This window comes from Nothobranchius furzeri, chromosome 16 (assembly GCF_043380555.1).
Source record: "Nothobranchius furzeri strain GRZ-AD chromosome 16, NfurGRZ-RIMD1, whole genome shotgun sequence".
Lineage (NCBI taxonomy): Eukaryota > Metazoa > Chordata > Actinopteri > Cyprinodontiformes > Nothobranchiidae > Nothobranchius > Nothobranchius furzeri.
In genome coordinates, this window is record NC_091756.1 from 21,224,704 (window position 1) to 21,239,140 (window position 14,437).

The 14,437-nt window shown below is 43.3% G+C and overlaps 1 protein-coding gene across 3 annotated transcripts in view; it reads left to right on the top strand.

Annotated features, from left to right (window-relative positions):
* LOC129163014 (glucagon-like peptide 2 receptor) overlaps positions 1-14,437 on the top strand; it is a 33,370-nt gene that overhangs the window by 3,087 nt on the left and 15,846 nt on the right. For all 3 annotated transcript variants that reach the window (XM_070545478.1, XM_054739860.2, XM_054739859.2), the window contains exons 2-9: positions 1,758-1,854; positions 1,934-2,038; positions 4,390-4,511; positions 4,644-4,750; positions 11,183-11,339; positions 11,439-11,598; positions 12,273-12,333; positions 12,414-12,480. In XM_070545478.1, coding sequence (XP_070401579.1) covers positions 1,758-1,854; positions 1,934-2,038; positions 4,390-4,511; positions 4,644-4,750; positions 11,183-11,339; positions 11,439-11,598; positions 12,273-12,333; positions 12,414-12,480 — 876 coding nt within the window. The remainder of the gene's footprint in view (positions 1-1,757; positions 1,855-1,933; positions 2,039-4,389; positions 4,512-4,643; positions 4,751-11,182; positions 11,340-11,438; positions 11,599-12,272; positions 12,334-12,413; positions 12,481-14,437) is intronic.

Genomic DNA, 14,437 nt, shown 5'->3' on the forward strand with positions numbered 1-14,437 from the left:
GTGTGTGTGTGTGTGTGTGTGTGAGTGAGTGTGTGTGTGTGTGTGTGTGTGTGTGTGTGTGTGTGTGTGTGTGTGTGTGTGTGTGTGTGTGTGTGTGAGAGAGAGAGAGGTCCTTAGAAGTTAATTCCCGCTTTTAGGTTAATAGCAGTCTTTAAGCACCATCTTACATTGGTGACCTTCTTAGTCCCTACACCCCCAGCAGGTCCCTGAGGTCCAGTGATCAAAGCCTACTGGTTGTGCAGCGCACCAGGCTAAAGACCAAAGGTGACAGATCATTTGCTTCTGTGGCCCCCAGACTCTGGACCTCTCTCCCCCGAGCCTATTAGTGGACTCAGTGGTCTCTTTTAAAAAGCAGCAGAAGACTCACCTGTTCAGAGTGGCTTTTGTATGACCTTCATCACCACTCTCTCTTTGTTCTGCTCTCCCCACCTATTCCCCCTTCCTCAGGATCCACTGATTTCCCTCTTTCCTATTCACTCTCTCTCATTCTTTACATTTTTTAATCACAATTGTCTATTTTTTGCTCATTTAAAATATATATTTAACCATTTTCTAAATTATTTTTCATATTTTTACAGTTTTTTGTTTTTATCAATCAAATCAAAGATACTTTATTAATCCCAGAGGGAAATTAGAGTTTCAGTACACACAATTCTGAGATCAGACATACATGCATAAATAGACACATGACAAGATTTGGTGACTGTAGTCATTCGCAACCCTGAGTCGCGCTGCCTTAATAGAGATCAGAGGGTTACATGAGGATTGGTTCAGGTGGAGGGAAAAAAAGCCACTTCAGAGTTACCCTCCCACCAGGAGGGCAGCTTTGGTCTGCCAAAAAAACACCTCAGACAGATATGCAACAGACTTCAGACAACACAACATAAGTGTCCACTAGGTGGGGTGGTGGGTTGGGACTATCCACACTTTAGTTCCTGCAGCCACGATAGAAGCAGTGCATGTCACCTCAGTGTGGACAGGGGGAGGAGCATTGAGGGTTGGAGGGTTGCAGTGACCCTGGAACGCTTCAGCGGCCTTCCCGCAGTCCCGCCCAGGCTGGGAAAGGAGCCAGAGTTGAGTTGCCATAGCAACAGCACATTCCACATATGTTCGGGGGGGGGGTCGTTGGAGCCTTGCAGGCTCAAGGGCGCCAGATTCTGATTAGAAATTGTTTTGGGGCCAGACAGAGATAATTTCCTCTCTGTCTTACAGTTTGCTGGTCCTCAACCTCTCAAAATCCCAATAATGGACATTAATCTAGCCCAATTCCAATATGAAGCGCCTCGTGATTTTTACCTTGAGAGGTGCTATAGCAATTAAATCTTCTTCTTCTTCTTCTTCTTCTTCTTCTTCTTCTTCTTCTTCAGCACACATTACATTATAAATGTGTTGGTACCAGAGAGTTTATATTAACTTGTTAATGTTGTCCAAAGTTCAGTCGACAAGTTTTATTAAAACAGTGTACAAGTAAAAAATGAATTAAATATAATGAAAAGATTTCAGGTACATGCTTGAGTAAAAATAGTAATAAAACATTTTTACATGCAGGAATCACTAAAGACCAAAGAAATAAATAATTTAACAAATTAAAAACGTCTTTGCAGCTCTGAAGTTCTTCAGCAGCTGTTTCAGCCATAATGGTGGAACGAGGCGTCACCATGTTTTCCGTCTGACTTTTGGAATAACGTGATTTAGAGGAATTGATCTTAACATAAGTAATAACTTTTCTTTTTTGTCTGTGTGGATCTAAATGAAAGGCTTCGGGCTCGTTGCTTGAAAGTCTCATTTCCAAGCGGACTGAGTACTGGGAGAACTGCAACAGAACACTGACCGCCACGGCATTTCCACAAAATGGTGAGCTTCCGTCTAACGTCCTTCTCCTGATCTCACGTCTCATATCTGATGGTTGGACTTCCATTTTTTCTTTGTACAGAAAATTACTGCAGAGGAACTTTTGACATGTTTGTGTGCTGGCCTCATTCCTCTCCTGGGAATGTGACTGTCCCCTGTCCTTCCTTCTTACCATGGATCACTGAGGGTAATGCTGTGTTTAATCTATATCAGTGAAAATGGCTTCATCATAAGAAGAACCCTTTGTGCTTCCTACACTTCCTTTAGCAGCTGATTCATTCCAAACTGGTGTCACAGTCTATCACAGCACAGACGCTCCAGAGCAGTTGGATGTTTTAAACCTCAGGTCTTGTTACTTCTGTTTACGTTATGTTGGCTAACACTCAGTATTTCCAACACCTGTAATTTATAATAAATGAATGTTCACACTGAGCATTAAAGAAGGAAGTCTGCTCTCTTTTTGACAGGTTTATTTCATATAAAATCTTTCTTTCTGCATTTCCCCAAAAAATTACCATAAAATAACAATAATGTCAAATTGTGAAAACAAGGTTTAATTTAAACTAAGATTAGCACTAGTCAGAGAAAAGTAAAACAAAGTTTTGAATGACTTAACCTCATTTTGAAATTAGGCAGTGTGTGTTGCACCACTTAAAATTAATCTCAATTTGATCAAACTCCTCCAAATCTGAGACCATGGTCTTGAATTGGAAAAGGTTCGAATGCCTTCTCCAGGTCAGGGACGAAGTCCTGCTTCAAGTAGAGGAGTTTAAGTATCTCGGGGTCTTATTCACGAATGAGGGAAAGATGGATGGCAAAATCGATAGGCGGATTGGTGCTCCATCTGCTGTGATGCAGGTATTGTGGTCTGTCATGGTGAAGAGAGATCTGAGCCGGAAGGCAAAGCTCTTGATTTACTGATCGATCGACGTTCCTACCCTCACCTATGGTCACGAGCTTTGAGAACGAGATTGCAGATACAAGCGGCCAAAATGAGTTTTCTCCACAGGGTGGCTGGGCTCTCCTTTAGAGATAGGGTGAGAAGCTCGGTCATCCGGGAGGGTCTCGTAGTACACCCGCTGCTCCTCCACATCGAAAGGAGCCAGTTGAGGTGGCTCGGGCTTCTGGTCAGAATGCCTCCTGGACGCCTCCCTGGTGAGATTTTCTGAGCACGTCCAACCGGAAGGAGACCTAAAGGGAGACCCAGGACATGTTGGAGGGACGATGTCTCTCACCTGGCCAGGGAACACCTCGCGATTCCCTCAGAGGAGCTGGCCCAATTGGCTGGGGAGAGGGAAGTCTGGGTCCCCGCGACCCGGCCCCAGATAAGCGGAAGAGAACGGATGGATGGATAGTTAAACTCAGTTTGTATTTTTAAATTGTGCTTAAACAGATTTTAATTAAGGGGAGTTTCTATCAAAATAAAATCGAATTAATCAGGCAATGTAATCAAACTACAGTAGATACATCATAAACGTGTAGTAAGGAGTGTGGGCTTTAAGATGTAAGACATTAAAAATCCTCTGTTCTTCTCACCCACTGACTGTCAGTTTTGGTGCATTTAACAGCGTTTGCTTGAAGAGTTTATTTAGCTATTTTTTGTAGTTTTTCCACTCCTCCTTTGTGTTTTCTGTCCATCTCAGACAATCCCAATTGAAAATGTTCGCTGAGCTAACAGCTAACCTAGTTCTATACACTGGAGCACTGGCTTAGCTCAGATGCAGAGCTAAGCTAGCTCCACACACCGGTGCAGCTATAGGGACCCTTTGAAAGGGAGCAGGTGTCTCATGCTATGATTGGACCAGCTTTGTGTCTGCAAAGAAAATAAATAAATGAGCTGTAGGCCGGTGTGTTTCCATATGAATGACTCGGCGGTTTTGAAACAAAGTGTTGTGTTGCGGCTGACCTTTTTTTTTGCCAAACGCAAGCGGGACAAAGGCATGATCAACCCAACCCAAATGTTCACCAGGCCGCTGGTTTTATGTAAATTTAAGAAAAATATTGTCTGGCGGCCCAAGATTGGTGGTCAGTCCAGTGGCAGCAGTGACTGGCTGATAGTTTTAATGGATTACAATAAAAAAAACGACGTCGCTCAGGCTTACTGGAAAAAACACAGCTGTAATAGATCCTTTGGTAAACCAGGCATTAACCATAAATTCATGTGCATCATAAAATTCAAGTGGATAGCATGAGGTGATCAGTAAAGCTCCACAGAAACACAACTCAGCAGATAAATACTGGTGTTGCTGGACATTCGGCTCAGTTTCATGACTTTTGTCAGACTGAACCAGGAAATGGTTGCAGGCAGTGAAACAGCAGGCAGAAAACTCCGGATCAACCAGTGACTCCGCCCGCTGGCCAATCAGCAGCCACTGTTGAAATGCTGGCCAGACTCAGCCTTGCCACAGACCTCAACAGAGTAGGGCCCAACTAAAGTGGACAAAAACAAAACCCCACTGAGATCTGAGAGGAGAAATGCTCCTTTCTTTAGAAAACTCATTTATAAAGGAAATTATGCTGTTTTTGAATCAACTGTAGGTGGTAGCAGGAGGGCATACCGTCAGTGTTTAGACAATGGGAGCTGGCGACAGCTGGAGAACTCCTCTGATGCATGGCGGGATGATTCTGAGTGTGTGGAAGACCACTTCTTTAAAGAAAAGGTAGGGGGGAGTTCTGGGTGAGTGCTTTGATGAGATGATTCTACTAAAATCATCAGACCCTGTTTGCTTGAACGTTGGAATCATCTGCGTATAGATTATGTTTTCTGCATCTGTGTTCTTGTTTGTGTCTAGGAGGAAGAATTGCTTCGTCACACCGCCCTCAGGCTCATATCTGTCATTGGTTATTCTCTGTCCCTGTTCTCTCTCACCCTGGCCACTCTCCTCATTGGCATGCTGAGGTCAGTTTCCAGGAAGGATGTTTGAGCTTTGGTGTTCAAACATACAAAGTTTCGAATACACATTTGTCTACAAAGCTGTGCTATTTGTAATCATCTCTCTTGCCTTCAAAGACACTGTTGTGTAGTGTCCGAAAAACTCCAACCACCACAGTAAAATGGGTCTCACAGTTTTTAATGATCTCCTCGACAGGTAACATTACAGGAACGCAGCTTAACTGGCCTCCCAGCTCTCTTTTATCTTCTAGAAATATCTACAGACTTTCTCAGGCTCTGCAAACACGCTCATGATCCCAGGGATCCATTTTGGTCCGTAGGAATAAGCACATCATCTCCTGGAGCAAATCCTCTCACCTTGCAATGAGTGTCATGATCCATTTTCTATTTCAGCTGTTCGCTGCAAACTTTGGTTTTCAGATCCAGAAAAAGCAAATCCAAAGCAGACCTCAGCTTACTAGACATCATGAGTTCAGCTGGGGACAACCCAGTTGTAGTATGGGGAGTAATCCTGTAGCTAAACAAGTATCAGGACAATCTAGTTTGAATGGTTCCTTCCTTCAGTTTCTTCATTCCCTCTTCAAAGATCTGTACTGCCAGCCCATTAGAAGAAGGAGGGAAAGGTGCAGATCTCACATGCTTGATACCATTTTGTTTCATGAAAGTATCTGCACGAGTGAAACACGTTCCATTATCAGACACCAGCATTTTTTGGTATTCCGTACACACTAAAACTTTGTCTAAGTTTCTCAATGGTAACTTGGGATGAACTAGTTTTAGTAGGGTAAATGTCCAACCATAAGCGGAGGAAGACGACGACGACGAAATGTCCAACCACTTGGAATGAGCATCCACAAAAATGAGAAACATTTCTCCCAGAAACGGTCCAGCGTAATCGACATGAATCCAGGACCAAGGAGATTCAGGCCACTCCCACGGGTGTAATGGTGTGGAGAAAGGTTCCTTTTGATGTTCTTGGCATTCGGAACAAGCTTGAACTGTTCTCTCCACATCTTGGTCCATTCCCGGCCACCACATGTATGATCTGGCCAGCCCTTTCATTTAAGTTAATCCTGTGTGGGTTTGATGTAACAACTTCAGCATTCCCCCTTTTTCCTTAGGTGAATAACCACACGAGCACCCCCAGAAAACACAGCCATTTCTCACACTCAACTCCATTTTTCTCTTAAAATATGGTTTCAAGTCTGGATCATCCATGTCACAGTTAGGCCAACCTTTTAACAGGTATTCATGCACTTGAGATAAAACAGGATCTTTGGAAGTCCACCTCTGGATCTGATCCTCATTTATAAGTGACCCCTCCAAAACATCCATCATTAACACTTGCTCAGTTTTCTCCTCACCTTTTAACGTCACCAGAACTGGCAGTTGGTTCAACGCATCCACATTTGCATGATGTTTGCCTGGTTTGTACACCATGTTGTACTTGTATGCACTCAACTTCACAGCCCAACGTTGCACTCTTGGTGATCCCATTTGAGGAATAGCTTTCTTCTCGTTGAACAAGTAGATCAATGGTTTATGATCCGTGCACACTGTGAAGCTGCGGCCATACACATACTTGAGCATAAGGAATCCATCTGGGATGAAAAAAAAAGTGGAACTGCATCCTCTTTCACGTGGATTGTAGCTCTAGTGCCCTTTACAATGCCCAACTCCTCCTTGAAAACTTCCTCATAGTTTCTCAAGATGTTTTGTAAACTCTCTTCCTGTTTGTTATTTTTCTCCACCGAGACATGATGTATTTGTCGATCCGGGTGTCGAGCTTTTAGTTCCTCTCAACTTAGTTTAAGTTCCTCCAGCCTGCTTCTACCTACCAAGGTAGGTCCATCTCCTTTCACGACCAGTAGGGGGAGTTTGGCTCTTTGAGTTTTATATTTCACTCTCACTTGTGCAGCTCCCACCACTTTCACTGCATCTCCAGTATAAAGTTCTAACTTAATCTTGACTGGATTAATCTGAGGACATTTATTATGTCTCCATGTTGCTTGAAATGTCTTTTCGTTTATAACTGTTGGACTGCATCTGGTATCAATCTCAAACTGAACTCTTTTCCCATTTATTTCCATACATTCGGTATACGGCTCCACTTTACTCATGTTAAAGTCACTCATAATCCCTAATCTGATCTTCATGCTTTGTAAGGGAAAGCCTCTTCCTCAGAGCTCAGTGTGACTTTCCTCTTGCTGCTCTCGAACACTATGTGAACGATAGCTTGACGTCAGCTGCGCTTTTTTCATTCCAACTTTAGCCGTTCCCTCCTGCTTATCCTTATGTCGACATGCTCTTGCAATGTGTCCCACTTTTTTACATGCATGACATTTCTCTTGTTTGAACTTACATTCTGCAGGGTTGTGTGGGCCTTTGCAACAATAGCATCCCTGAACACTGCTGTTCTTGAACGTGCTCCTCTGCTGTGAGTGCTGGTGGATTTTGAAACACTTTCCACTCATGCTTGGATTTTGTAGATCCTGCACATTTTTATTTGTGATCTCTGCTGCAGCTGCAATGGACAAAGCTTTCTAACAGGTTAAATCCACTTCTGCCAGGAGTCGTCTGTGAATGTGATCCTCATTGATTCCACAGACTAACTGGTCTCTCAATTTTCGTTCCAATGTGTTGCCATAATTACAGTCCTGTGCCAGCCTGCAGAGCTCAGCCACGTAATCCAACACCGACTCCTCTGCTCCCCTACTACAGGAATCAAATTTATATCTTTGGACTATTTCGCTTATAACAATGCCACTAGCTCATCGTAAGTCTTCTCTTTTGGCTTTCTTGGACTGAGAAGGTTCCTCATAAGGCTGTATGTAGATACAACCACCACACTAAGAAGAACAAGCTCTCTGCTTCTCCCTGTCATTAATCTTATTGGCTACAAAAAAACTGTTCCATTATTTCACAGTATTCTTCCCAACTTTGACTCTTCGCATCAAATGCCGCCAGTGTGCCTATGGTCGCCATCTGCTCTTTTTACCTTCACGGATCTCTCCCTTCTGCCAAAGAACCTCTGCACGGTCTCCAAACCTGCACTTTGACCTCGTTGCCAAAAAAAGATGTTGTGTAGTGTCCAAAAAACTCCAACCACTGCAGCACATTCTCACACCCAAAGCGTCAAATAATGACGTGTGTGACCAAGCATCAAAATATGACGATTAGGGTGCCCCAGCGTGTTGGGAGAGGACGCGTAGGGACACGCAGGGACACTTGTCACCGGGTGCGTCAGTATCCGATGCCCGCAGTGGCACGGACATTATTGCTCGAACCTCGAACGACTTAAACTTCCCCTCACCCCCATCCTAACTTTAACTCAGGAATTTCCAATTAAGCTTTGCATGCGCAACCTAGTTAAGGTTAGAATGGTATGGCGTTTAAAGCGTGCCACAACCCGTGCACGCGCATTGGGTCCACAGCGCGCATGTGAACGGGACTCGCGAGCGCAAATATACATGGCAGCGCGCGTGTGAACGGGACTCGCGCGCGTGTGAACGGGACTCGCGAGCGAAAATATACATGGCGAGAGGTCATTTGTGCACAGAGAGGGAGCAAACTGTGTCTGTGAGCGCACAAGGATGTGCACAAGTGACAAACCTGCGTGCGCGCGTTGTCAACGAGCACACGGCAGAGGAAAACGTGCGCGCGCGGCAGCCTCTGTGCGCGCTCGGCAGCCTCTCTGCGCGCTCGGTTTCTGACTCCTGCTCGCTCGGCTGTAAGGGCTTTTGGCACTCTGGAGGCGTGGCCTGTGGCAGATCTTGTCTGTCCTCTGATTGGTTAGTTCACCCCGCACTTTACCCTCTATCTATATAAAAAAGTCTGATGTTCAGTAGTTGCTGGCATAGCTCAGCTGGGAGAGCGGGTGACTCTCGCCCCGGAGGATCCAGGTTCGAGTCCGGGCAAGGAAAATGTAGTAGATGTCATGTTAATTTTTCTTAATTTCAGGTATTTTACAGTTGTGACCGTTCAACTGTCATTAAACGTCTGAATGTTTGCTGGGCAGTGTTTTAAAAAGTGCACATAAGCTAGATGGTTTTAACCATATAAAATTACATTTTTTGTGATACTGGAAAAATACATACTGAAATAAAACTACTGGTTGAAAACTTTATGACTGTGGTTGTACAATATATGACTCACTAATACACTGCAAACTCCCTTCGAGTGGGGCTTCCAGAGAGAGAGAGAGAGAGAGAGAGAGAGAGAGAGAGAGAGAGAGAGAGAGAGAGAGAGAAGTTCTTGCCTCATTAATGAATTGTTTATTTTTTTCAGTATTTAATTGACAAATTATCCTTTCAAATAATTAATTGATGAGTTACATAATTGTCCATTTAGAATTGTTGAATGGACTGAGTCAAGTTTGGTGCACTTTATATATTTCAAAACATGTTTTTTTAATTTTAATGATGCATATAAATAATTTAAATGTTAATTTAATGAAATATTTCTATTTTTTCATTACCTCACCCTTGTTTTGACAAAAACGGGACCTTGCTGGATAATATCATGGAGAAACTATTTGTTCACAGTACATGGCTCAGTGAGGATCTGTGTAAAGGAGGAGATACTCAGAAATCTGTCTGCAGATTGTTACAACCCAGACTGGAAGTGGTGGGCTGTAATAAGAAAGGAGACCAAACAGAGGAGTGGGGGTTCAACAACTGATTTATTTAACAAAAGTAAGGATTTACTAAAGCAAGTTAGTGAACAGAAAATGTCCATCTCAAGGTTTTACTCGGATGTCCCTCAGCAGGGTGCAGCACTGTTGAAGGTCATCTGAATGAAAGCTTGATATGCAGTTTCTTTATGAAATGGACAATTATGTAACTCATCAATTAATTATTTGAAAGGATAATTTGTCAATTAAATACTGAAAAAAATAAACAATTCATTAATGAGGCAAGAACTTTTCTCTCTCTCTCTCTCTCTCTCTGGAAGCCCCACTCTAAGGGAGTTTGCAGTGTATTAGTGAGTCATATATTGTACAACCACAGTCATAAAGTTTTCAATCAGTAGTTTTATTTCAGTATGTATTTTTCCAGTATCACAAAAAATGTAATTTTATATGGTTAAAACCATCTAGCTTATGTGCACTTTTTAAAACACTGCCCAGCAAACATTCGGACGTTTAATGACAGTTGAACGGTCACAACTGTAAAATACCTGAAATTAAGAAAAATTAACATGACGTCTACTACATTTTCCTGGCCCGGACTCGAACCTGGATCCTCCGGGGCGAGAGCCACCCGCTCTCCCAGCTGAGCTATGCCAGCAACTACTGAACATCAGACTTTTTTATATAAATAGAGGGTAAAGTGCGGGGTGAACTAACCAATCAGAGGACAGACAAGATCTGCCACAGGCCACGCCTCCAGAGTGCCAAAAGCCCTTACAGCCGAGCGAGCAGGAGTCAGAAACCGAGCGCGCAGAGAGGCTGCCGAGCGCGCACAGAGGCTGCCGCGCGCGCACGTTTTCCTCTGCCGTGTGCTCGTTGACAACGCGCGCACGCAGGTTTGTCACTTGTGCACATCCTTGTGCGCTCACAGACACAGTTTGCTCCCTCTCTGTGCACAAATGACCTCTCGCCATGTATATTTTCGCTCGCGAGTCCCGTTCACACGCGCGCTGTGGACCCAATGCGCGTGCACGGGTTGTGACACGGGTATGACGCGATAGAATGGGGGTGAGGTGAAGGTTAAGTAGTTCACAAGACGGTCAAATGTCCGTCTCACCGCGGGCGTCAGATACCGACGCTCTGGCACAGCGTGTCCCAGCGCATCCTCTCCCGAAGCGCTGGGGCACCCTAATCATCACATTTTGACGCTTGGTCACACACGTCATTATTTGATGCTTTGGGTGTGAGAATGTGTTGACCACCGCATTAAAATGGGTCTCACAGTTTTTAATAATCTCCTTATCAGGTAACATTACAGGAACACAGTTTAACTAGCCTCCCGGCCCTCTTTTATCTTCTAGAAACATCTACAGACTTTCTCAGGCTCTGCTAACACACACTGCCCTCAAGCGACTAGCGCCCCCTGCTGTCTAACTCTGAACTAACACATTTACAACAATACTGCAGACACTGAATATTGTGGATTTAAATGCTGAAGTCTGAACATTGTAACAAGACGAGCACATGGACCAATCTTAAAACGACAGGATCGTGTATCCATGGGAACATCAGACACTTTTAATTCCTCCAAAGTCATCGATGCTGTGCAGACTGCAGACGTTTCACGAGTCATGTACAGGACTCTGCATGATCAGTCATCACTAACGGCATTATCGACCTCAAAAAGAGCTTTCCTTGCAGCTTGATCCTATTGTATTTGGTCCTCTGTAATGGCACATGCCATCTGTAATGTGTTTAAAGTTACAGATCAATGCCTTCCTCTGACTGCTCCTGTATCTGCTTACCAGGAAGCTCCACTGCACCAGAAACTACATCCACATGAATCTGTTTGTGTCATTTATACTGAGAGCTGCAGCCGTCATATCTAAAGAAATCATCTTGTACATCATGTACACCAACCTACCCAAGGATGACCCTGGATGGAATTCCTATTCAACGTCTGCGGTACACTTCCCATTGTTTTCCTTGTAGAAGAAGCACATTTCTATCATGAATGTTGTCCTACTTTGTCTACATTTTCAGGTTAAATATTTTTCTTAACAGATTGCATTGATGTGCAAATTTTCCAAAGTGTGTATGGAATACTTTGTGGCTTGCAATTACTTCTGGCTGTTGGTGGAGGCTGTTTTCCTTCACACGCTGCTCTTCACTGCTGTGCTGACCAAAAGGTGCCTGCTAAAGAAATACATGCTCCTCGGTTGGGGTGAGTTGTGGATAGCAGTTAAGATGGGGATCAGATGGTGGTTAGGTGGTTTTGTGTTGGCTGTCTGTTTAGGCTTTTTAAATCAGCTTCAACTTTGCAAAGTTCACCTGGCCAGGAGATCCCAGGTTTGGACAGGTTATACATTTGCTTTGCTGTTGAGCTATGACATCATACGTATCATAAGAGACTGTAACAATCTGCAATGTGAGATTTCATGAAACCGCACTGAAGCTAAATTTGGTATCTTACTGGTGGCGAGTAATTGGGATTCCAGCAAGTTTAAAAATATCCAGATTAAGGGGTTGGATTGGTGGTTAAACTACCAAACAGTTCCTGAGCCAGCCACAATTTAGGTTAACACTTATTTGGGAAGGGGGCTGGGGTCTCATGTGAACCCTTCTCAGTTTAGATTCTAAGAGTTAGAAAAGCTGTAAATGCTGCTGGCCTGGCACACACACACACACACACACACACACACACACACACACACACACACACACACACACACACACAGCTTTCTATATTATCACAGTGTCACAGAGATACCCTATGTGGAGTCTGGGATTTTGGTGGAGTACCAATGTTATGACAAGGTTTGTTTCTGATAACCTGATGAAAGTCATGGAGATAACTAAGAGCTGTTGAATGATTGTCTTACCTCCTGAACCTTTCAGGAACTCCTGTCTTTTTTGTGGCACCATGGACGGTGGTCAAGATGACTTATGAAAACACAGGGTAAGCGTTTAATTATGTGAAACTTTCATTTATCTGAATAAATGCTCCTAGCTGGCTCTGATAAAACTTTGACTCCACAGATGCTGGTCAATCATGAACAGATGGTTTTGGTGGATAATAAGAGGCCCGATCACTTTATCAGTGCTGGTAAGTCATGTTTCTGAAGCAACCATTGATGCTGTGTATATGAAAAACACTGTTAGGTTAGGAGATAACAGGTGTGGAGAGATTGGGGGGTTAAATTATGACCAATAAGATGTGATGGTTCTGTATAAATACAGAATTTCAACCTGATTGATCTTTGAATGTTTAATCAGAAGAATTTAGGATTCTTTGCTTATTCAGGGACCATAAACACACTTCGTATTAATTCAGACAGAGTCAAGTATATAATTAAAAATAAACTTTATTTCTTAGACTAATTATTAGGGATGAGCGAGTACACTACTATCTGTATCTGTACTCAGAGTGGGCGTGGCATAACCCGTAAGTGGGTGTGGTTTACATCAATACATTATTTGAAATCTGAAATTGATATGAGTTGATCAGAAGTTGCTATGTGTATTGTTTATTAGAAAACTATTTACAGAGCAGCCTCAGAATTGAGATTAAATGTTTTTGATCACAATAGTAACGGAACTATTACAGAACAAGTATTTCAGTAAAATCAGAACATTAATATTTTAAGTGCATGAACTGATACATCTGAACTCATGCAGGAGGAACTAGGAAATATGAAATGCTAGAACCAGACACAACTTTTTAATTTTTATTTTATTTTAATTTGATTAAACTGATTTTTCCTTAACATTCTTGGCATTTTTCCCACACACAGTTAAACAAAACAATGTTGATTAAGGTGTGTGTGTGTGTGTGTGTGTGTGTGTGTGTGTGTGTGTGTGTGTGTGTGTGTGTGTGAGAGAGAGAGAGAGAGAGAGAGAGAGAGAGAGAGAGAGAGAGAGAGAGAGTTGAAAAAGTTTAAAGGAGCATTATGGAAGTGTGACAGCCAAAACATGTATAGAAATAATAAATGTCTTCTTCATACATTCTCCTGCAATGCCCTGGTCCTGTAGAATGAGCCCTGGCATTTTTACTGTGATTGCCTGTTTTTCTGTAAAATCACAGAAAAAGTGATGCTCGGGTCGAGCAGGCTGCTTCATGCGCGTTCACGCTCAGGCATAGCCCTCCAAACCGTTTTTAAATGTTACAGATACAAATGAAGTCACTGCCGCGTTAGCTCGCCTGGTAAGATGTCGGACTTTCATACAGAAGACCAGGGTTTGATTCTGGATGTGAACATAGTTTATTTAGAGCTTCTTTTTTACATTAATGGTATATTTTATTTACAGTAAGATGCCCAAATTTTTATTTGAGACTCGCCGAACGGCATTGAACTCACAGATAAAAAAGATGTGGGTTCAACTTTCATTTTGGACCAATTTTTCAAGACCATGCAGGAGGACTGACCCATCTTAAACCTTTGTGCTGAAGAGAAAGTTACAGAACCAAATTATTTAATTAATTAGCTGTACGTTCTCCTGTCCTCTGTCCTCCGGGCCACACACACACACACACACACACACACACACACACACACACACACGGAGCTGACTGTCTCAGCTGTTATTTTCGTTAAGGAGTGTGCACGTAAAACATGCGCGCCTCGTGCACGAGCCTACTATTGAAGCTGCCGTTACGCTTTTGGCCTGAGGGGGCAATCACGAGCATAAAAATTCAAAACTGCGTAAAGTCCCTTTAAAAAACCCGACCGGAGCGGAGGCAGTGGCCGACGCATGCACGAGCCTTTTTCAGCTCTGTCTTGTCAAATGCACCAAGTACGTTACGAAAAAAGTCACTTTAAATATTCAACCGAAAAAGAGGTGAGCTGAAGAAAACCTAGGGAGTAGTGAAGAAACGTGAGCAGCAGTGAAGCAAGCACAGAGAGATCCGTTACTTTCTGTGTGTGTGTATGTGTGTGTATGTGTGTGTGTGTGTGTGTGTGTGTGTGTGTGTGTGTGTGTGTGTGTGTGTGTGTGTGTGTGTGTGTGTGTGTGTGTGTGTGTGTGTGTGTGCGTGTGTGCGTGGATGGGCCGGACGGACTGAG